The sequence below is a fragment of the Anser brachyrhynchus genome (genome assembly GCF_964034855.1).
Source record: "Anser brachyrhynchus genome assembly, chromosome: Z".
In the NCBI taxonomy this organism is placed as follows: Eukaryota; Metazoa; Chordata; class Aves; order Anseriformes; family Anatidae; genus Anser; species Anser brachyrhynchus.
The window spans coordinates 18,094,361-18,118,444 of record NC_137697.1 but is presented as its reverse complement, the minus strand read 5'-3'; the positions used below and the strand labels follow the sequence as shown (position 1 = coordinate 18,118,444).

Below are 24,084 nucleotides of genomic sequence, written 5' to 3'. Positions count from 1 at the left end.
GAAAATGCCTGTACGGAAAAAAAAAAAAAAAAGGATGCAAATGTACGTTGGGGAAATAAAGTCTTTGTGCACTTAATCTGACAGCAGAGAGTCGATCAACTGATTCACAGCCGTAGGGGAAGGGAGGATTACGAGTCCTGTTTGCCCTGGCTCCCCCCGAACAAAGGCAGCGAGGTGGGACGGGAACTGCCGTGCCCCCGAAGCCCACGGGAGCTCGCTCGGCTCCCCGCCGCAGCCCTCTCGCCCCGCGTTCCCCGCAGGACCCTGCTGCCCACGATACGCCGGGGAGCCTCATGTCGGTCCCCAGATCCGCCCCCGAGGGGACAGGGCACGGCTGGACGCCCCCCATGTTGAGGCGGTGCCCCACGAGCCCCCCCCCCCCCCACCGGCCCCGGTGCCACCGCGCCTACCTGCGAGCCGCGCGCAGGGCCAGCATGGGGGGCGGGGCCGCAGGAGGAGGAGGAGGAGGAGGAGGAGAAGGAGGAGGAGGAGGAGGAAGGAGGAGAAGAAGAAGAAGGAGGAGAAGGAGGAGGAGGAAGAAGAAGAAGGAGGAGAAGAAGGAGAAGGAGGAGGAGGAGGAGGAAGGGCCGGCTCCCCTCCCGCTGTCACTGCTGCCACCGCCGGCCGCGGGCACCGCCACAGCCGCCCCAAGCATCCGCTTCCGCCGCCGCCTTTCCCCTCCCCGCCCAGCGGCGGCGCTGACAGCGGCGAGCCCGGCTCGGCTCAGCCCGGCTCGGCGCGGCTCGGCTCGGTAAGCGCCATCCCCCCCCTCCGCCGTGCGGGCGGGCCGCGCCTCCTCCCCCGAGACCCTCTGCCGTGGGGCAGGGCCCGAGGCGGCGCCCGGAGGGGCCGAGGGGTGCGGGGGGCAGAGGCGGGGTGGGGGGGGGTCGCGGCGGGGGGCTCGGCCCGGGGGGTCTGGGGGTGTCCGTGGGGTCCAGAGGGGCCCAGGGGGATGCGGGGAGACCCGGGGGATCCGGGGGGTGTGGGGGGGGCTGGTGTTGGCTTAGCCCTTTCTCGGCGGGAGCCGCCTTCAGCCGTCCCTGCCGTGGCAGGGAAGGGGCGTGAGTGAGTGTGAGTGTGACCGTGAGTGTGAGTCTGAGTGTGCGTGGGGAGGTGGGAGATAATCCCCCGTGGTCTCGGCCCAGTTGTGGCCAGCCTGCGTTTGAGGCTCCCCCGTAGCCTCCCTCCCCACTCAGGTCAGGGGGAGGTGGTGCCAGCCTGGACCCGAAGGGTTTGTGGAAAAATAACTCGGAAAGTTGGAGGAGACGAGGTTTTCCTCAAAGTTATGTAACTCCACCAGCGGGACGGAGCCACCCGTGTCACGGATCGCGAGTGTGCACCGAGGTCACGGCGCTACAGCCCAGCGAAGGCGAACCTTTCGGCAGCACCGTGTCGGAAAACAGAAGGGCGCGTATGGAAGCGTGCCTCCTTACGTCATTGCATCTTTCTGTCAGCGTGGATTGTTAATTGATTACGAGTTACGCGTGTGTTCCCGCTTCGAAGTGCGTATGTCTTAGGAATAAAAGCCAAACTGCATCCTTCAGAAAAATAAGTTGCTGAATGATCCTCAGTGACCTCTCCTGCGGGAACGAGCCTGAGGAAATCTGTCCTCTTTTGCTCATAGACTAGAGGATTGCAGGATTCGCCTATAACGCTTAAAATTCAATGGCTCGTTTCAAGGCACTGCTTTATTCGGCTTTCTCCTGAAGGATGATTTTTCGTGTTTTGGGTGCGTTTCTTACTGAGGTCGGTGGGAGGCTGCAATGCTCTAGGAATTCACGACTGGGCCCAAAGCATACATCCTGTCATATTGTAAAGCTTTTCTTCCTTTTTTTTTTTCAGAAATAGGAGATCCTATTCTTCTTAAGACATAGGAGAAATTCAACAATTTCAAAATGTCATCGGTGAAGCGTTTGGTTTATGCTGTCATCCATTTCTTGAGAGAGCAGAGTCAGATAGATACTTTCACTCCAGATGAACAAGAAAGCCTGGAAGGTAAGTGATGAAGATAGTAATACATGGGTAGGTACTATGCATACATATGTTAAATTATTTGGTGTATATGGCCAAATATATTTCTACTGTGTATAGAAAGTAACTGAGGTGACTTAACTGAAACTGCCACAACATATTATATGAGAATAAATGATGATCTTAGTATTTCTGAGATAACTAATTTTAAAACATCTCTAATTTAAAAAATGCTCTTAAGTTGTGAAATTATCTGAATTTTAAGTGACAGATACTTAATACTTTGAACCACATCAAGTTAGACAAAGCGATAATGCAAGCCATGGGAATGATTTGTGTATGTATCCTGCAACTTTTTGCCAACTGATTCATTTTCATTTTACTTTTATGTTTAATTTCCTCCTGCGTTTTGTGTGTGTGATGTGAATAACCATATATTGGTTTTGGCATATGGTAAGAACTCTTGTTTCATACTTAGAAAAATTCTGGGTAGTTTATGACGGAAATCTAAAAGAACCTAGGAATGGGGAAAATAAAATAAATGCTTTGCATTGCTTTTCCACATAAATAGCAATTCCAAAGAGCACACGGTAGCGCATATTTTCAGTTTAGTATATACCTTCTAGTAACAGAAGACATGGCCACAGGAAGATGGACTTTTGTGTGTATTCTTCTGCCAACCAACAGAGAAAGTGAGACATTCACTAACGTTTGAAGTGTCTTCCTCCTTCATGTTGTTCTCATTCCTTTTCTCTAATTCCTGGACACTCCATGGGAGGCATTATGATAATGTGGAATTAAGCAAGAGAAGAACAAAAGATTCTTAATTCTGCAATAAGCTTTTCATAGCATCTATTTAAAAGACCTGTGCACTGTTCTAAGTAGTCTTTGTCTGTATGACTCAATGGGAGGATGAACTGGAGGTATAAAGAGGAAGGCTAGAACTACCAGGGCAATAAACAACATCCAGGGAGTCAATTATTGAGTTTCCTGAAATTTAAGGAGTTGAGTCTGAGAGGCATAAGCTTAATTTAAAGGGAAACCTGGAATGTTCTTCCTTCTGCTGTCTGTTGCTTTTACAGTGTAGTTAATTATTTACCAATGGAAGCAAGAAATTGACATTTGTAGCATGCTATTCAAAGGATATTCCACAGATTGGGTTTGTACACTTGAAAAATGATAGTCATCTATGAATTTAACCAGTATCAGGGTATCATGGTACTCCGATAATAAATTTCTGTTCAGCTGATGAAAGAAAGCAATGATTTAATATCATGAAAGTATTTCATATAAGGGGAGACAACAATTTTTCCTTTCGTTTTTATAATAATGCTGATAAACACTGGGTTATGCCTGTGAAGGTTTACCTGATTACCTGTTGTAGAGCAGCCTTAGCCAATGTTTATCTGAAAGAATCAAAAATTTTAAGATTCTATTTTCTGAACAAAAATATTATAAAACCTCACTTGTGCTTAAATGCTGATATGGAACTTACCATTTTAATACAGATATGAAATCCTAATTTTAGAGCCGTACCCTGCCAGAAGTTTGATACCATATGCTATGTGTTAGAGGATCGGGGCAGGCATTCTGAATAAATGAGTCATTTTAGTTGTGCAAAATATCTTTATTGCTTATGGAATAGCAATAGTCTGAGTCTCACCCGTTGAATTGGCTAATGTTAGGTGAAGACATAAGGGATGAAAGAATTTGACTGTTGTTTTTCATTGGTACCTTATGTATCTTAGTGAAAAGATAAAACACAGTATGATAAGTATCTACGCCAAGAAGTAATTTAAGTAGTTCCCATTCCCCACAAAACAACAAAAAGATAGAACATCACAAATAAAATTGAGACCTTATCAAAATATAAGTCTAGCATGTATTCAAACTCCTGCATTCTGCATGTTTATATTACAAAATGATGTCAATGATACTGTAATTTTCCTCTAGGAATTTTGTGCTTACATAATGAGTAAAAATGACTTAATTTGAGAAATCAGAGTAATCGTAAGGTAGACTGGAGAAATATACTCTTCTGCAGTCCAGGATCCAGAGAAGTGATACAGATCTCTGTTCTAACGCTCAACCCTATTGTATGAATTGGCAACTTGACTTCTTCCAAGTTATACTTGAGACAGTGTATTTAAATAGCAGTTGTTTCCCTTTCCTATTGGCAGTATCTACAAGTTTTTCCTATCTGTAGCACCTGTTTCTGTGGGACTAAAGCAGAAACTCTCTACGAAGTGCACAAGGCTGTGATTTTTTTTTTTTCTGACTTCAGAGATGATTGTACCGCAGTGAGTCCTCAAAGGCAGAGTTCTCAAAACTGTGGAATGTACCCCTTAAGGTGAGGTATGCGTGTAACACTAGAGTTGGGGGACAGTTATGTGTAAGATGCAGCAAGCTGACACTGAGCACTAAAGGGGCCTCATGTCATGATTTAGCCCTGGCAGGCAGCTCAGCACCGCATAGCTCACTCTCCCCAGGGGGGATGGGGGAGAGAATCAGAAAGGTAAAAGCATGAGAACTCAGGGGTTGAGATGCAGACAGCTTACGAGGTAAAACAAAAGCTATGCACATGAGTAAAGCAAAACAGGAAATCCATTCACTACTTCCCATCAGCAGGCAGGTGTTCAGCCACGTCCAGGAAAGCAGGGCTTGTCATGCATAATGATTTATTGGGAAGACAAACAGCATCACTCCAAATGTTCTTCCCTTCCTCCTTCTTTACCGCAGCTGTTATTGCTGAGCGTGACCCCATATGGTATGGGACATCCCTTTTGCCTGCCTGGGCCAGCTGTCCTGGCTGTGTCCCCTCCCAGTTCCTCGCTGGCCGGGCAGCACGAGGAGCTGAAATGTCCTGGGCGCTGTGCAAGCACTGCTCTGTGACAGCTAAAACAGTGTTGTTAACTCACTGATTTTCATCAAAAATCCAAAACACAGCAGGTGTGAGCTTCTCTGAAAAAAATTAACCCTATTCCAGCCAAAGCCAGGATACCTCAGCAGCCCAGTTAATATTCATGATTCAGCGATCAACAGCTTGCAAGTCTGCTGTTATGCCTTGATGTTGTTCACAGCTTGTGCATGGACAGCAAAAGATCCTGGAGCGGTGTGGCACTGGGGATGCTGAGCTGGGCTCCAGCACAGTCCACGTGCTCCTGTTGTCACATAGTAGGTGTTTGTGTGAGCCCCAGGTGTTCTCTGAGCTGTTCAGTGGGGAGGTAGGGATCTGCACTGGTTTGCAAGGTGATCTGTACAAGCTGTGGCAACTGCCTAGGTCTCTGAAAGTGTATGTGGTGGTGGAGGTAACAGGGAGAACAGATAACTTTGGCCTCATCGGTGAATAGCTCACATGGTGCTGTAAGTCTTACACAACTTTCTGATGACTTTGAGCCTGTGGCAGCTAACAGTGCCTCACTTAAGTAACAGGACAGTGAGATACATTTCTGACAAAAACATGTCTTCACCCCTTTGACTTTACTGGGCCAGGTTTTTACTTGAGTGTGTTAAAACAAAGTAGTTATTGATCTTTTCACAACTTAATATATCATCTGATTTGGAAAAGTTTCAGCTTTGGCAATGAATTTTTACACAGGTTTCTATCGTTGGCTTACATGTTAAGATGTGGCTGTTATTCTAACCTATGGATTCATCCCATAAGACCTCTTATTTTAGTTGTACTTTTGAGATATTATAAGGATTATAAGTTCCATTTTTCAGTTAAAGGAGAACTAAAGACTTCGCTGTAACAACTGGTTATTTATTTAATGGAAATACTTCCTGGTAATGAAAATATATTCTGGATTCTTTTGCTTAAACATGATTTGCACTACTGCACTTTGCAAAAAATCTCCTGTCAGATAGAGTTATTGTTATAGACAATGCCTTAGAAAGGTAAAGATTGTACTTTAAATTCACGTAAAACTACAAATGAAGTGAGGCATTCAGGAAAGGGAATGTCTTCAGGTGAAAATAAGCTTGAGGGAAAAAGGGTAGGTATATTTTGGGCATTAGCTTCCTATTAGGTCATGTAATGAAAAACTAGACATGCAGTTCCACTGATCTTATGATAGACCTGACAAGGAGTTCTGTTAATATACCATTCAGAATTTGGGATAATCAGTGCTCACTTTACTATAAGTTTTTCTACATAGCAGGAGGTAAAGGAGTTTAACCCAAATCCTTCACCACTTCTACTGAGTAATTTAGAATTGGGCAAACTGATATATTTTTAACATTTATAGGTTATAGGAGCAAGTTGTATGTGTATTTAACCATGTATTCAACTACTGTTACATATTATCAACTTTAATTTTGTGGTACTAAACATTTTCTGAATAATTTCTATTGTATGTTATGAGAGTTTAAAAAAATACTTGTTCAAAGTTTAACTACTTATTTTACAAGTTTACTTTTTTCTGTTTTGCTCAGCTATGGTGTAGAAAACAGGCTCCTCAAACTGGCCTTACTGTTGTTAACTTTCAGTAATTTTAATTTTAATTTGAGATCAGCGTTGGGGTCCCTTATAATTTGAATTCTTACTGGAGTTACATTTATTACATTAACATTGGAGTGAAATTCATTTTAGATTCTAAGATTCAGTTTTTACTGATACTTAGTTTGAATTCAGCTGTCCTCAGTTATCTCTAGTTCAGGTTAAAAATGTGGTATCTATAAAATAAGACAAAAAATCCTTTTTTCTGCTCAAACTATGCTTTATGAAGATTCTTTGTTCCTCCTCAGTTTTCAGTCTAAAACATCTAGATGATATACCTCAATGGAAGCATTCTACTGCATTCTCAAGATGATAGGGAAAGTATCGATACAATTTGAGATAGTATAACTATCAGACTTACAAGACTATATATTACTAATTGTCATTCATCTTATTTTGTCTGGAAACGTGATGACATTTAAAACTTCATTCTGGTACTTGGTTACTTTTTTTTAGAATTGCTTCATGTGAGTGTATGTAGATTATTGCAGGATTGGGAGAGCCATTTAATCCTTACACAACAGAATGTGTGAAAGGATACTGTAGATATATTGTCTTACAGGATAAAGACTAGTGATTAATGAAGCATTTTATTAATAGACAGTGTCATCAAATGAATATATTTTACTTCAAAAAAGATAAAATTAACAAGTATCCCACATTTATTCTGTAATTAAATATAAGCCGTTTTCTCCTGTTGTGTCACACAAACTTTAGGCAGTTTGGCTGTGTTTTGGCATGGGTCATGTGATGCATACTTGTATTTTAAGTTGTCATGCTTTTGTTAAATACTTTTATTTTTATATTTAAAAAATCAAATGATTGAGAGAATTGAAATTAAAATTATATTAAAAATAATTAAATATTTTTAATTTTAAATTTTAAATTTTTAAAATTTTTAAATTTTAAATTAATTTAAAAATAATGTTAGAACTATATAAGATTTTGTATAGCTTATAGTCAGTTCTCTGTGGATCGGGTAGCCTCTTTATTTTACGATGTCTTTCAAATTGCTGCTCTTACTAGCTGAATAAGGAAATGAATCACAGCTTTATAAATAAATTAATGAAATTAAACTTCTGTTGTGAAACTGGTGACCTAATTTTTTTTTCTCTTGTAAGTTGCAATTCAGTGTCTGGAGACTGTTTTTAAGATTAACCCAGAAGATACTCATCTTGCACCTCCACAGCATTTGATAGAAATGTTCAGAAATTCTTTCCACAAGGTAAGAATTTAATTTAAATTCTAGACTTACTCTGCCAGCATATGATAAAATTTCATATTGTATACAGAACCTTGAAGTGCTATGTAGGTCAAAAAATGTGAAAACTTAAGGAAAATGGGAAAAGATTGAAATTTCCATAAAAGCTGGCAGAACAAGAATCTTTAGGGGCAGTGGGAGGAATTAATTTGAAGTAGACAAGGACAATTCAATGTAGGATGTTACTGAATGGTGGATTGTGTAGTTCTCACTTAAAGGATTTTATCCCTCAGTTAATTGAGCTCATCAACTGTTTTATGATGCTTCTCATTCCCTTCTGGAAATAACTTAGTTGTTCAGTTTTAAAAACCTACCCCTAAGTGCTAACCTTAAAATGCTAAATTCTAAAATCCATGCTAGTAATATGTGTTATCTCTGAGTTTCTAGTACAGGAAGCACAGAAACCACCAGGGATTGTAGAGGCTTATCAACTGTCCTCTTCTTGGCTTCCTTAAAATGCGTGATGAGCCGTTTCTTTGGTAGTAGAAAGCAAGCTATCTTTCTCTTCTAAGTGTTTTAGTGATGTTTTAGGTTTTATACTCTGCAAAACAGGAGATCTTGTTGCTTGTTGATGGAATGTTGTCCAACCTATAATTAGGGCTTGTATTTTAATGAAAAAGTATTGTTTTGTTTACATACAGAACGACATGCTGCCTCTCTCAGATTCTTTACCAGAGGATATTGAAAAGGCGGACCAACTGAAGGATGAAGGTTTGTAAATTAACATAGAAATAAGCATCTTGTGCTCTGAGTAAGACTTTTCAGGTTATCATGGATAGTGGTAGTAAAGCAGCTGGACTGGGCAACACAACTCATACAAAAACTTCACATTTTTTCCACTGTTGATTGTTATTTTGTAAGGGGACTAAGTAACTTGGGCCATTCAGGGTCTAAGAAAATACCTGCAACGCTTGCTGTGGTTATGGGACTGTAGGGATATCCAGTCCTTTCTAGGTGTGGTTATTACAGCAATCCATGGTCTAAATTAATGTCTTCCATCTTCTCATCTGTCAGTCCTCAGAGCTGTGTGAAATGGACTAAGAAAACAAAATCAATGTGTGCTGTGTGTTAGTGTGGTGATACTAAAGCAATTCGTGTTTCTACTGAAAAAAAATAAGGGGTCTAAACTTTGACAAAGGGCACTTGAAAGTGTTGGCCATCAAAAGAACTAACAAGCAATTTGGGACTACTCGGAATGCTTTTGGTTAACTCACATAATAAATTTAAAACATATCCTATTTTTAAATGCTGCTCTCTCATATTAGTCCTTTTCATTTTCACATAAGTTTATCTATCACTGGTATCAAGTTTGTCAGTTTTGAGTATTGTTTGCCTGATCTTAGTGAAATAAATTACATCGACTTGTTGAAATCAATTTGAGCCTTATCTTCTACAATACTATAATTCTATCATTTTGTGGTTTCTGTCTGTATGTCCTTACTTACGGAATAACTTCACACACCTTTTCAGCCATCAGCCTGTACCTCCTCCACCCTCAAACTTGTCCTCTAGAAATTGGCTAATGAAGGGTGAAACAAAAACAGATTGCTTAGTTTTCTTTCTTGGTTGTTATGAAACCTGAGTGATATACCCTCCAGACTAGCAAATACTTGAATTTACTTCCCTGCCCTTGTATATCACTTGACATTTTGCTTAATGTAAGCAATACAGAGTACAGATTATATGCAGATTTGTGGCTTAATCCTAAACAGAGCTGCTTGGTATTACCACAGTATAAATTATAACAGTAGGTAATACTTCTGTTGTAAAAGGACATGCACTCAAAAGTATAACCATTTGTTGTTTTTTTCTTAATATTTTTTTGTCCAGCGTTAAAATAAGCTATTACTGCTGCTTTTTCTTTTGTCTGGGATTGCCTAATCTGAGCAGAAATAGGTCTATCTGTTCTTCTGTTTTCCTTTAGCCAATTTTGAGCTGCAGAGAGCAATATTGGTACCCACTGAAACTAGCTCCAACATAGCCCTGTATCTCAGGTCACTTTTGTTTCAGAGCAGTGTCAGAAATTCCAGCTTTGATGATCATCAATAACAGTTTTGTTTCAGAGAAACATTAACTGCTACAGTCTTGTTGAGTGCAGCTACCTCGTGATGCTAAACTGCCAGTAGGATTTAGTCAGTAGTCAGTAGTAGGATACAATCTAGTGTATCACTGTTAGAAGAGGTGATTTTGTAATATATTGATGATACTTGGTTACATAAATCTGATTTTGTTTATTAAGTGTTCTGTAGTAACAAATAAATGCAAGTATAATTGTTTTCAGTTAGTATTGTCACCTAGAACTGCTTGCTCCACAATCTTTCTATCTGACTGAAATATTCTAGCATTTGCTTGTGCAGTTATAACTGTAGTAAGTTACAGCTGTAGTAACCTGTTGACCTGTCCCTTCTCTTGCTTACTCTTGGAGAGGGTTGAAATATTATACCAAAATACAAGGAAATCAGTGAAAGTCTGTTGTTTCCTGACAACTTCTTGACATTGCTGAGAAACCAAGACTTCTGCAGGATCTAGCAAGCCAAGGATCTATAGCAGTGGCACCTGGGACAACCTTAGACTCAGGCACTTTGAACTAGGACTTTTCTTGTAACAAAGAAGTAGAGAAACAAAGAAAGAAACCACCACGAACTCCTTGTGTCAGGGTGGAAGAAATATGGAAGGTATCTTTCGTTTTGAAAGAACTTACTACAAAATTTTCTTTGCAAAGAGAAGTTACTTTATTCTGCCTTTTCACTGTAGTAGACTTAAAAATATCAGGTATGAAACTTTATTATTGAGTAGAAGATCAGAGCTTTGATGGTAAGAAATTTCACCTCTGAATCACTTTAGATTGCCTGTGCTATATATGCTTTTCATTATCTTAATAAATGAACTATGTGACAACATCACACAAGTGGGGCTTGTGTGCTTGGTTTTTGCTTTTATCTCCCATATTAAATGAGTAGTTACAGGGAGATTTTTGGTAGATGTGAGACCAGAAGGGAATTAACATATAGCCTATTGGACTATGAGGCTTGAAAAGTTAGTTAAAACCGATGAATTTGTATTAGAGTGGAACTGCAATTACAGTTATACTTCTCAACAAAGGGATCTTCACTTAACAGCAGAAACTATCTGGAAAGTGTGGAATAGGGAAAAAAAAAAGAAAAAAAGAGAAGAGGAAGGCATATGTGGTGGACTACAATGTGCATAATGAATTTTACAGACATAATAGATACTTCTATTTGCTTTATTCCATGCCAGTTGTATTTAAAAGAACGTATCTCGCAAAAGTGCCATCAAAACTGCCTTGTTTAGAATAATATAGTTTCTCTACTTTTTTCATACATAATGATGTATCTTTTAACTACTTAAGAGCTTCTTATAATTTATTTCAGGTAACAATCATATGAAAGAAGAAAATTTTGTTGCAGCAGTGGATTGTTACACTAGGGCTATTGAACTGGATCCAAACAATGCAGTCTATTACTGCAACAGGTAAAAGCAGAATAACACACACTTTTTATTCCCAAACTTAATAAACATTATTTTAAAGATAAAATATGATGTAGATCAAAATAGTGTGAGGCTATTTAATGTGAGTTAAGTGTGAGGCGGAGGTTAACAAATTAACATATTAACGTATTAAATTTGTAACACATCTAAAGCAAATGTGAGGTAATTCGTTGTATCTGTATCAGTAGGTGTAATACGGGCCTTAAAATTATTTGTAACACGATGTAAGTTTTTTGTAAGCTAGGATGTCTATATTAAATCACTACGTAGGCTGTGGTTCCCAGTCTGTTGAGAGTAGTAAGAACCTTTTTTTTTTTTTCTTTCGATGGTCTAGTGATTCAGCTGCTATCTCTGTCTTCTGTAGTATTGACTTCACTTGGAAAAACTGGTGTTAATGTGTTAAAGTTTTTAGGAGATTTCAAAGATTGTATAAGTACTCAGCATTTTTATGCATGACCTGTTGGAAAAATAAGAAGACTGTGTTGTTGTAGTTTCGTTGTATAATTATATTTTTTCAGTGTAGTATTGACATTGGACCAGATGAATTCTGGAAGGGCATGTTACCCTAGCAGCAGCATGCACTTTTAGTATACTGCCCTGAGGACCAACGTAAGAACAAAAACAGTGTAATCTATGAGCCCTGCTGAAACTGCCATGCCTCTAGAGCTCCTTTGCTCTTCACCCTTCAGTGCATCCGTTACCAGAAGGACTTATGGAGTGCAGTCAACCTGGCCTTGTGGCAGTGTACTCTATGGATTTTTCCTTTTTGGGGGCTGTGCTTCCATTACTCCAGAGTTTAGTTTGTGATAAATGCAAGTATATGACTCAGTGTTTCATGGCAGGCATAAAGAGAAAGGGAATGCACAGCATACTAATATTGTTTTACATCTTTAAGAATGATTGCATAAGTGATTTTAGGTATCAGATGTTAATATAAAACCTGATTCAAAAGCCTCCCCAAATAACTGAAAGATTCCTCAGTAGAATGAGCTTTGGAACCAAATCTATACTTGTCAAAAGAGTGAAAATACTTCACTCTTTTCTGTGCTCCATCATCACAGACTACATTTGTGAGCACCAAAATGAATCTTGATGTCAGTGTGCCCAGTATTGTACAAAGTTACTTAAAAGAAGACAGGCAGTTCTTTGGAGTTCCCAGAGGGATATAGTATCTGAATAAAGATAGGCCTTATCTTATTTGAGCTATCTTGGAATCCATCAAGAATTACCACCTTTAACAGCATTGCTTTTTGCTCACAGCAGTGGGGTAAAGAGAAGAGGTTAGATGCCATTGAAATGGTAACTGGCCACACAATTTTTTTAAACATGGAAAGAACACTTTCTGTTCAAACACATGAGACACTAAGCATTGTCCCCAGTTCTTATCCACAAACCTTACTGGCACCTACAGAGCTAGACAACTGTTACATAGCCTAAATATTTAAAAGCTGTAAGTAGTCCATTCAGAAAAGATTTTAATCAAAGTCAGAGAAAACATCCAATTTGAGGTTATCACAGGAGAAGGGATTGAATACAGTGATGACTGTAGCATCTAGTGTTCCTAATTTTAAAAAAAATAGTGCTTCACGCAAGGGAAATATTATCATTTCTTCTATAGCTTTTTAGTCAAAGAACTAATTAGAGTATTTTGAGACTTTTCAAACTGGGAAAATTTTGAGTATTAGTTATTACAATTGCCTTTTTAGTTTGGGGCAAGTCTTTTAACCTTATTGTATAAATAACCACAGCATTCGGTATTTCTCTGGTGTGGAGATACAATTTTAATTTAGTAATTCAGAGATTAAGAAGTGTAATCCCAATTTATTTGCAAGCATGAGTTTTGCTGAGGTACAGTTGTGTATGTAAGAGAAATATTGCTTCAGTTCAGAATTGGTGTGAAGCTGTTATTTTCCTTGTGATCATTATCCTGAAGTCAGTTTCAGAAAGCAAGTGGGATGGTTCATACTGAAAGGCAATTCTGTGCTTTCTGAAGCACAGACTTAACTGCTTTAAGAGAAAAAAAAAAAAAAAAAGAGCATAGAAAAATCACAGTATTCCTTCAAAATGCAACAAAAGTATAGTCCTTATGGGAAAAATGCAATTGTGTAGAATACTTCTGTTTAAATAAGGATATAATGTCAACTACTAATTCAGAGTTTCACTTCATGCAATAGGTTTTGCGATGTGTTTTGTGCATAGTCATATACTAGATGTAAAACAGTTTTAGAATAATTTCTCCTTTGTGTCCTGAAAGGTGAGTCTTTGTTCTCCAAAGCCCAGTCTAGCAATGCACCTAAGCACGGACCTAATTCAGAACATTTGCTTGTCCTGCTTGAGTGAGGAAAGTTGAGGCATTGCCTAACTAATGAGTAATAAGTCAGTAAGACAAAACATGTCTAAAGTCAGTAACTGACATGCAAATACCTAAGCTTTTTTGTTCTTGCTGTTACTGTTTTTTGACTAAACTCTCTCTTTTCCCTTCCACCTCTCCTCCTAGGGCTGCTGCTCAAAGTAAACTCAACAAATACAGTGAAGCAATAAAGGACTGTGAGAGAGCCATAGCAATAGACCCGAAGTACAGCAAAGCATATGGGAGAATGGGGTAAGCTAATAGAAATCTGGGTAAATGCTGAAGGCCCACATGTAAATCACCATACATTTTCTGAAATAAATGGAGCTATGTTGTTTTGCTTAACTGACATTCTTATCCTGAAAGTGTAGCAATTTTCTAAAGATGACCCTATCGTGCTGTCGGCTTTAAGTTTTATATCGTTGGTTGATCTCAACATTTTCATATCAGACTTTTTCAGTTAGCTTTTTTTTTTTTAATTTCAGTTTATCAACATTGTAAATTTAGGAAGTCATGCTGTGTTTTTCTTTTTAATCTCCTACCTAATCATGAGTTATAGAAATTATGCTGTTGGAAAAGTGAATCTGTTGATGCTGTTAGAAAACAGAATCCTTAAGAGTACTGGGCCTTCAGTGCTAGCACTTGAGGCTTGATTTTTCTGTTCAGTAACTGTCAAGCAGCAGATGTTTGGGCAAGACTAAGCTATGTCCAGTTAGCGTTTTTTCCTCAGTCCTGTCTGAGCGGTTAGCAGGTTTGTCCTCCTAGGCAGAGGGTCTGATGAAGTGCTATCTAAAAATCTCAAGAATGTTCTCCCAAATGAGATGTCTGCTTCAGTCATGGGACACTCTTCTGAGATGTGTAGCTTTGCATTGTCAATAATCGAGCATATTATGAAGGTGTAGGCTGAATGCTGCTTCAGGCTTTTGGCTTTTGTGGTTTTATCTATACTAGTAAATTAAAAAAAATGCTTGGGATTGTTCTTTGGGGTCAGCTGGCACAAAATAGCCTGTGTCTATATTATTAAAATCTTGTTTGCAGTATGGAGTGACCACATCCAAACTGCCTATTGCTAAATTGCCTTGGCCTGTGTTAACTTCTGAACCATGCCCTAAAATTGTTTGGGCTAGTTGGCCTGGGACAAGACCGTGCCAGGGGGCATTTATTTAAGATCAAAGATGATGGAATTCCATCATTTGAAAACCTCCCCAGACAGAGTTTATTTTAATACTACAAATGTAGCCTTTAAGATCATCTACTGCGTAGCTAATTCACTTTGAAATTTTAAGGACTTCTGAATTTTTGTCCTATATAACTCTCTTTAGGTTGTTTCTATATATAGCAGAACCCAAGATCCCCAGATTTCAGTGAGGTAGAGGGAAACCACAGGTTGATTTAATTGGAAATGGGAGGTTATTTTATAGTTTTGGGTGTAAGAGCAGTGTACACTTTGATTAGCAGTGTAAGTGGGATCATTCTCAGGTATTCTCAAGCTTCTTTTTTGTCTGACTGCTTTAACAGAGGATATATTCTTAGCTACAGGTTGTTGCTTAATTCAGCAGCTTGAAAGAATAATGTATTTGGCACAGGCTGAATGAGGAAACAGTGCTTGTTTAGCAATAACTGGGAAAAAAGTGCAGAAACCATCTCAGAAAAAATCCTTATGAGAAAGCTAGGATTTCTGACTGCATTAGAGAGGCACATCAGCTTTTCTGAGGACTTCACGGAAGCTCTGTATGTGTTGCAGAAGGGAACAGAAGTGACACAGAAATATGCAGAGATGGGAGCAGTATAGACAGTTAAAGATATGCTTCCAGCATGACTCTGAGAGAGCACTCTTCTGGGTAGGAGGTGGGTCTGAAATTGTGAGCAGAGAAACTTGCCTGCTCTTCTGAGTTGTGTGTTCCAAGAAGCGGAATTTAACACACTTTCCCCATAAATAAACACAATTGCATCACAGAAATACCTGATTGCATTTCTCCTCTGGTCAGAAACTATTTCGGCAAATTAATGGGCCAAAAGGGAGAATGCTGCAGAGCAACTGTGCTAAGGGAGAAAACATTAATATTGCATGGGTTCCTCCAGAAGTTTTATTGGAAAACCCTGGATTTTCGTACTGTTACTGAGTTTGTTATCACTGAGAGTAATGACTGTGACCGATGTGTCTAACACTGAGCTCTCTTGCCTGACATGAAAAGACTAAGGTCTGTTAGTGGGTATTAGCACAGGCTTATTATCAACACAGTCTGTGTATCTATCTCAGCACATACTAAAGGGAAACTGGAGTATTGAATAGAAGTTGAATGTAGATTACACAGATCTTCCACAAAATGTGGAAAAAATTGGGTTAGCTTTGAGATCAGCATAAATTGAATACATAGCAGAAGGCAGAACTGAAACTGCAACCAGATGGACCTCTGGCATAGCTCAAAGAAAGATAATGCTTTAAATGTAGTAACTAATCAAATTTGAAAACAAACATTGTTTCAAAAGTAGTAGATAATCCATGCTGTGCTCTCCTGAGCCGCTGGAGAAGAATCTTTTTCAAAAGATTAAGTAGGCTTCTCTGACACGTGGGTTTCTTACAGATATTGCTACCATCCTGTGTAACCCATTTGTCAAGCGGTGAAGCAGAAGGTCCAAGAGAACCTTGCAACTGATCCAGTGCAAAAAGCTGTTAGACTGAAACTTGTGGTCCTACTGTTTGGTTTCTTGAAACTGCACAACTTACGTTAAGAGTATCTTCATCCTACTTACCTTCTGAATATATACCCTTCTGAATAATGTATTGGATCAAAAGAAATGGAAGAAACATTTAGAGGAATTTCTGAGCTCATGTTGGATCCAACTTGTGCTCTAAAACAGAGACTAAATCACTTGATAATGCCAAAGTTTTTTAATGAAACTTGCATACATATGGATGCAAAATGAGTTCCTGAGGGATCATCTGTTCTACTATAATAAAGGCTTACTCTAAGCAGCAGTGGCACAACAGCAAAACTTCTTTTAACTTAGTGCTTAAGAGAAGAGTTAGTTGTGAGATACTGTTTTACTTGGAGCAGAAAAATCTACCATTATCTTTTGATAGTCATGTATGTTCTACCCAGGATTTCTTTATTTCACATTAGGTTGGCTCTGACCTCAGTGAATAAGTTTGAAGAAGCAATTACCAGTTACCAAAAAGCACTGGATCTTGATCCAGAAAATGACTCTTACAAGTCAAATTTGAAAATAGCAGAACAGAAACTAAGAGACATGTCCAGTCCTGTAAGTTAGCTCTGCATCTATTTATTAACAATTGTTTTAACTGGGACTTCGGAGGTAAACTTACCTTCAATTTTTACTTGTTTTTAGACTGGAACTGGACTGAGTTTTGACATGGCAAGCTTGATAAATAATCCTGCCTTCATTAGTATGGTGAGTATATTTCAAGCTTTACGTTGCTTTTAAGACTGAATTCTTAACAACAACTCTTGTTCAATAACACAAGGGATTTTAATGTTTATTATAATGGGCAATAGTTGCACTATGCTGAATTTAATTTTTTCAAAGGCATTTTACACTCAAACCGAGAAGTGGAGGATAAATATGCTCTGATGCCTGTCTGATTTCCAACTGACTCTGTCCTACTTATGAACAATGATATGTGTAGATAGCTATGCTGTTTTTACAGATGGAATGAACAGCAAAACACTTGTCAACAGTATGGTGGAAATATCTTTTCTATTCGCCACATAATAATTAACAGTGAATACAAAGATAATAAATGAATAGCTGTTACAGAATAGCTGTTAAGAAGCTGTAATAGCTTCTTAAATGAATAGCTGTTGTTTCAGATGCAGTCTACCAAATGCTTAAGTAACTTCCTGGGGAGAACTACCCAGAATACCTTATTGTTCTTACCTTTTCAAATTCTCCCTGACATTGTTAATACTTCAAGAAATGCAAAAATAGTGAATATAAGTAACTCATAATGCTTTCCTTTACTTCTAATGTGCTGGCAAATTGTGATTTTGTCCCTCAATAGTTTTCTCCATGCATGGTTGTCTGACCCAGTTTGTGTGAATTAACTTCAAAGAATGGAACTTGAAGGAAAAAAAACTGCAAAAAAATATTTATTTTCTTTGAGATTCCAGTTAAAACTTTACTAGCCTTCTGGTAGCTTCTCTAGGGTAGGACATTTCAACCAGTGCTCCCACATGGAAAACAGATCAATGCAGCTGATACTGTGGTATGGAGATGGTAAGCAAAGGAAGAAGCAAGTGAATTCGCCAATGGCATTAGTGATGAAATAACACTGGAACTCTGTGTACAGCTTCACTGGCCACATGACTTACTCAGACAGTCTGTATCTGTTTAGAGTTGAAGATGTACTCTAATGTGGAGCTATGACGAAATGATTGTTTGTATCATTTCCAGAAGATGCCAGATCAAGTGAATAGAACACAGGGCATTCAGCCAGGAATTAATTAACAAACTTTTCCTGTGGTGGTTCTGATGGGAGGTGGGGGTGGCTTTTTTGCTGGTGGTGGTTGTTGTTTTGTTGTTGTTCTTTTAAGGGAAAAAAAAGTGACTTACTGACCTCGAGAAAGCTATTTCTGGCCTCCTTTTGAGCCAGATCAAACTGTTACTGATGGGAGAGAGAAAAAATCCCATACTTCCCTCAGAATTGATCTTTATTTGGCATTTTATTTATCCAAATGTAGACTAGAGAAAACAGATGACTTTCGAGAAGTTGTATGGAGATATATTGGCCAACTGATATTATGCATGTCTGGTTTTTGTACTACATTTAATAAGATAGTGAATGAGCAGATACAGCTTCATGCCTGTTGATTTCTGCAGCCACTAATTTCTGTAGGAATTACACTGCTAACTTTAAACCATCACCTGACATATTCAGTAGTGTCTATCCGTATACACTCTTACACTACAGTAAACACAACAGAATTTTTGAGGTACCTTATGAATGAGAAATATGAATAACCTCATGCTTACTACAAAGTAAGAAGATAGACAAGTTATCAAAGAAGATACACGTTACGGCAAAATCATAGTACAAAGTAAGTCCACGACCTGGTTTGTCTCTGTAGTCTCAACAGCTTATTCTTACTAGTAATAACAGTTGGAAAACTGATTTATCCAGTTGGCAATCAACAAAACACAGACTTTTGTCTAAAAAGCCCTACTGAAAACTTTAGTGCCTAGAAGTCTTATGTTAATCTTTTTTTAGCTTTAGAGTACAGGGTTTTATGTTTGTCTTGTTGTCATATTTTTCATGTCCAGTGAAAATTTGTTGTTTAACGTATTAAAAAAAAAAAAAAACACCTTTCCCTGCAATTATTATTTTTGTTTGGGACCATTCATCTCTGTGGACATAAACTTAGCTTGATTTTGTAATAAATTGTAGAATTCCTTCAGTGATACCTAAGTAGTTAATGTGTTATAATTTCAGCTATATATTATCTATTCTAGGCAGCAAGCTTAATGCAGAATCCCCAAGTTCAACAACTGTAAGTATTAAAATGAAGTACCATTAAAACAAATATCTTCAGGGCTTCGAATTAAAAGAGAAAAGGTAGATGGTACTGAATTCCTGAAAATTTAATCTTGTTTTTGCTTACTGTAAATAGAACTACTGCAGTTTCTTCTTCTTACAGCTTAGTTCCTCCCAGCAATTCAACAAAGAACTACAGTTTATTGCTTACTATAAAGGTTCCTGCATACCCCAATGCCAACACTGTGCTAACTGTTCCAGGATGTCGGGGATGATGTCAAATGCCATCGGTGGCCCTGCTGCAGGTGTTGGTGGCCTGTCGGATTTGTCCAGCCTGATCCATGCGTAAGTATTACGAATCACACAGTTTACTGTTACATTCGTAGAAACATTATTGTGCATCATCTATTTAAGAGGGATAGTGTCAGACCAGTTAAACTGTGGCCTTTACTCATTGTATGCCTGATTATTATTAAAACAGATCTTAAAGACTTTCCATCTTGTTTGTTTGCATTGTACATTTCCATCAATTGGAGTGACCGTGTGCTCAGTTTCACTTTTTAGTTCTCATGCACTGTTCATTTTTCAAATGTCACCTATTAGAAGTGCTACTTGAAACCTTTAGTTGCTTATACATGTGCTTTCAAATTGTATTCTATGAGTCTACTCAGTGCAGGTTGCAACAAGTTCTAAAGTTTTCTCTTGACTGACAGTGCTCTGGCATCCCTCCATTTAGACTAAAAGGGCTTCAGGGAACTAAGTATAATAGGAGTGAGTTTTACAAAAGCCAGGACCCAAATCTTTTAATATAAGATAACAATGATGCATCTGGAAGAGTCAGCACACTTCAGGTGTACTTCAGTGTAACTGTATGCATGCTTTCTATTAATGACCTATGGCTCATAAATACGAGTTGCCACCCACATCCTGTATTTCTAGAAAAACTAACATGAAGTTGCACTTCAACTAGAAGAGTAGTTGCCTTTAACTACTGGAGTGCATCCTCTCAAAGAGAAGGGAGCAAATCACTGGAATAGATTTCTTGCAAAATTTTAGGTTTAGCGAGTAAGGTAATACTTTCCATGTTACCAAGTAGATGCAGTAGTCTGAAAGAATTAAGACCTGATGATTAAGATCCTGTTTGGAGAGACGTTAAGTAGATAGTCATAATACTACAACTAACTTGCTGTATAGTCTTAATCAAGGTGTCTTTAGTCTCAACTTTCATATAGTGCAGCTTTCAGTTACATTTGGATGTCTTATTTTGTTACAAAAGCTGCATGTCAATTTTTTTCACTTGGTGATTTTATTTACAACTGTTCAACACAGGGGGCAGCAGTTTGCACAACAGATACAGCAGCAGAATCCAGAGCTCATAGAGCAACTGAGAAATCACGTCCGGAGCCGATCCTTCAGCGGCAGCACTGAGGAGCATTCCTGACTTAAAGAAGGCATGTGAATTGGAATGGTATATAACCTCAAAATGCATACCATAGTTAGTGGCAAAAGCACCATTGTTAACTCTTCTGCTTGAATAGAAGACAGAAAATTCTTTGTGTGTGTTTGCAAACAATAATAAATCTGTTAAACAGATCTATTGCACATAACTTGGAACATATCATTTATGTATACTTAATCCTCTGAAAATTAATACACTAAATACATTCAGTGGCCTGTTAAAATCCCTATGTACAAGTCATTTTCAGTATGTGCATTAGATTGATCTGCAGAGATGTCGAGTGTCAAGGAGTTTTGGAGTGGGCTGACTTTGTGTAACAACTTAATTCTAAAATCCTAGTGCAAAAGACATGTTATTCTGATGGTGAAAATTGTTACAGCTGTAACTCCCTGTCAGATACGCTATTGAAACAATAGATGCATCAGCTCTTCTGATGTACATCTGATGTGCCCTTCTATAATGAGCATAAATCAGTGTTGGAGTATATAGCGTACTTAAATCGCATGTCTGAAGTCTGCTTATATCTGTGGAGGGGCTGTCATTGGTACCATGAAATACTCTTCAACTTCATTTGGTAGAAGGGAGGGAAATGATTGTGAATGAAGGAGTACCATAAATTGTAGTTGGAAAGGATGGAAATCCTGAGTAGATACCACAGATATCGAAATGCTACTTGGCTAGGGAAAGGAAATAGCATTAAGAAGTTTCAGGTACCTCTACTACCATATACATTCTCAAATCATCATAGTTGCCCTGGAGGTTAGCAGTGTGGCACTATTTTCGTAGGGATGTCAAACTGTATTACATTCTGTATGTATGCAGGATTTAACATAAGCTTAACAGTCATAACTGTAATAAGCTAACACTGATTCAATGACTGTATAACTAGTATTGAAAACTTATCCCAAAATAGCTGCTTTAGCAGGATTCTCTTTCTATTCATGTGTGATAAATCACTGGCCTGAACAATTAAGGATTTTTTTCAGTTTCATTGTATGTATCTCCTTTAAGCAATGGGTGTGTGGTCAAGCTAAAGATTTTTGCTGTCTTTGATATTTCTATTTCATCTTTTTTTTGCTTAGCACATCTTATTCTGAAAGAGACCACTGTTTTTCTGTATTTTTATTATATTACCTTTTCTTTTTAATTCTGCCTGGTGTTCACATTCCTTTCTGCTACAAGGTACATATTTTTGTCTCCAGGGAAGTTCTCAACACTCAAAATTTTCTTTGCATATCAAAATTGATTTGAGGAGCCTGCTTTGATTCCTAAGACAAAGTGACCTCTGCTGGCCAGTCAGATTGGAAACAGTATGTGGACGAGTAAAACAGAGACTCCCAAATGGAGAAGTACACAGGAACTCCTAGACTTTATACATTATATCCAACTCACTGTGTGGTCAAAAAAAAAAAAAAAAAAAACACCTCAGGTAGTGGCAAATAAAAGATGGGGACTAAGTCTAGGACTTCAAATGCTAGTTGTGCATCTGTTGTATGAGCCTTCAGCTATTAAGAAAGGAAAAAGTGCAGCTGAGTCCAACGGAAAATGAACAGAACTGGTGAATACACAAAACCCAGGAAACTCGTATCATCTTTTGAATAAAGATGTAAAGCTTAAAACAGCAACTTCAAGACATGCATAGTTTCAACAGGGCTTGCCTACATACAGCATTGAGATGCTTTCTCTTTTTTAATTTCCATATGTGTTGCTGTAGCTGCTTTTTTGAGGCTGTAGAGATCTTCAAGCTTCACATTAAATACATTTCCAAATAAGAACTTATAACATCTGATGACAAAGAAATTTATTCTTAACATGATCTTTTATCAGAGGTAGTTCAGATTTTGAATCTAACATAACTGTGACTTCAGTTCAGTCACAGTTAAGAGGCCAGGATACCATTTACAAGAAGGGTCAGTGGAGGTGCAAAGTAGGATAAAGCTACTCTAGAGACATTACTTGAAGTAGTGTGTTGTGTCAGGAGAGAAGCATTGCTCCTAACACCTATCTCTTTGCATTAACCTTTCTGGTTCCTCTTATTTTTCTTTCATATTCTCAACTAACATGGGTCCTACTAGCTTTGATGAGGGGAAACCAGTTAATCCAGAATGGACTGGACAGCACATCAAGATCTCTCACACTCAGCTTATGCTTGCTTTGACAGCAAGCTTCCTGTAGTCAGTTTTCTTTCTAATTCAAAACAGCAAGAGTGTCAAGAACCTCTTGAGAGCTCCATAAGAACTGCAATGATAATTGTATTATAAGACGTAAAATCTGCTGTAGAAGTTGTACTGTGTTCCATAAACATACTTTTTTCTTTGTAATTGTTCACATGTGCAGCCCTAGAGCTTACTGTATTTATGGGATTACAATCCCTAAGGTAAAATGGAATTGAAGCATTGGTTAGTTGTTTGAACTTAAAGATGATTTCAATGTAATTTTGCATACTAAAATACTGTCATGTTTAGGTTTTAAGTCAGTACAGATCATATGTAACCAGAACATTCACTACAATGATGGCATTAGCTGACCCTTTTGGAATGTGCTACAATTAGCATAATACTTAACTTGTAAACATTCATTGTTTCTTGTATATTAACAAAAAGGGCTTTATAGCCTCAGTAAAAAGAAAGACAGCGTAACCAATAACAGGAGCTGTCATGGTGTGCTTTTCCATTGAAGTCAGGAACAGAGGGATCATTTATGCTAAAATCTATTTTGCCTTGAATAGGTTAAATTGTTTCACAAAGTCACGCAATACGTCTCAATCACAGGGTGAGGAAGGAATCTTTTCCTGTGTGATAACTGCACTTTTGTTTTGCACTAAAATTTTTCATTCTGCTTGATCAAGTGGTAAATCCCAATCCCAGTAAATACTCCTTTAATTTAAGGTCAGTTACAGTTCATCATTTTAACTGAACAAATATGCATTTATCACCTAACTGGTTTTGTATCATTACTGTTCCATCAATATTTAAGTGTGATAATGGTTAGAAAAGAAAGTGTTTTGCATTCAAATTGTAAACTCCTGTAACCTGCTTGCATGGATATATATTCTAAGTATGCCTGATCAGAGAAACATCTAATGAAATACTCAGCGTAGAACTTGTTTCAGTTGCAGTTTTGGTTTTGTAATGAGTATAAAGTAGACTCATTTGTCCTGAGACAGAATTAAATCTGCAAGTTCTGAAGAAATCATCATAATACTGTTTGAAGCTACAGATAGTCATACTGGCAAAATGCAACTTGGCTACCATTTCTGTATCTCTCCTACCTCTTACTACCACATGGTCACATCTCCTTCAATTTATGTCAACTTAACTTGAAAACAGATTATAAATAAAGTTATTTACATTTTTTGCGTTGATAGCTTTACTGTTTTAGTCTGTTGGTACAACTAGAATAACAGATTATACTGTGTGTTTTTTTTAATACCTTTTATGTTGTTTGGTATGCATTTTATTAAATGTGTAAGGTATGGTTTCATTTTTTTTTGTATGAGCTCATCTCCTTAATTTAGTTAGCTGGTCATAAATTTATCTAA

The 24,084-nt window shown here is 38.2% G+C and overlaps 2 protein-coding genes across 7 annotated transcripts in view; one reads left to right on the top strand and one right to left on the bottom strand.

Moving 5' to 3' along the window:
• Positions 1 to 655, bottom strand: part of NLN (neurolysin) — a gene marked incomplete at its 5' end in the record, with an annotated part of 39,144 nt that extends 38,489 nt beyond the window's left edge. For 2 of the 3 annotated variants that reach the window (XM_080574678.1, XM_080574677.1), the window contains one exon: positions 411 to 431. Coding sequence is in view for 1 of the 3 variants with exons in the window: in XM_080574674.1 (XP_080430800.1) it covers positions 411 to 655 (245 nt within the window). Of the gene's footprint in view, positions 1 to 410 lie in introns of all 3 variants that reach the window. The other variant, XM_080574674.1, reaches the window with a different exon arrangement.
• On the top strand, positions 611 to 23,909 carry SGTB (small glutamine rich tetratricopeptide repeat co-chaperone beta). 4 transcript variants are annotated; one of them, XR_013943840.1, is made up of 11 exons: positions 611 to 751; positions 1,843 to 1,995; positions 7,591 to 7,694; positions 8,372 to 8,441; positions 11,123 to 11,222; positions 13,738 to 13,842; positions 16,716 to 16,854; positions 16,942 to 17,004; positions 19,063 to 19,100; positions 19,248 to 19,429; positions 20,414 to 23,909. XR_013943840.1 is itself a non-coding variant. In XM_080574689.1 (11 exons), the coding sequence occupies exons 2-11, from the start codon at positions 1,896 to 1,898 to the stop codon at positions 20,523 to 20,525; spliced, it is 915 nt and encodes a 304-aa protein (XP_080430815.1). In that variant the 5' UTR covers positions 611 to 751; positions 1,843 to 1,895; the 3' UTR covers positions 20,526 to 23,909. The 4 variants fall into 4 exon arrangements, 3 of the variants coding, with proteins under 3 accessions (XP_080430815.1, XP_080430816.1, XP_080430817.1); XM_080574689.1 differs by having other exon boundaries at positions 19,346 to 19,429; XM_080574690.1 differs by lacking the exon at positions 611 to 751 and adding an exon at positions 1,070 to 1,502 and having other exon boundaries at positions 19,346 to 19,429.
• The last annotated feature ends 175 nt before the right edge of the window (positions 23,910 to 24,084 follow it).

What these genes read in the sequence shown, in the direction of transcription:
- SGTB (XM_080574689.1), top strand. Translation starts at nt 1,896, where the DNA reads ATGTCATCGGTGAAGCGTTTGGTTTATGCTGTCATCCATTTCTTGAGA. An exon ending in AAAGCATATGGGAGAATGGG is followed by an intron (nt 13,843 to 16,715) that starts GTAAGCTAATAG and finishes ATTTCACATTAG; the next exon opens with GTTGGCTCTGACCTCAGTGA. An exon ending in TTGTCCAGCCTGATCCATGC is followed by an intron (nt 19,430 to 20,413) that starts GTAAGTATTACG and finishes TGTTCAACACAG; the next exon opens with GGGGCAGCAGTTTGCACAAC.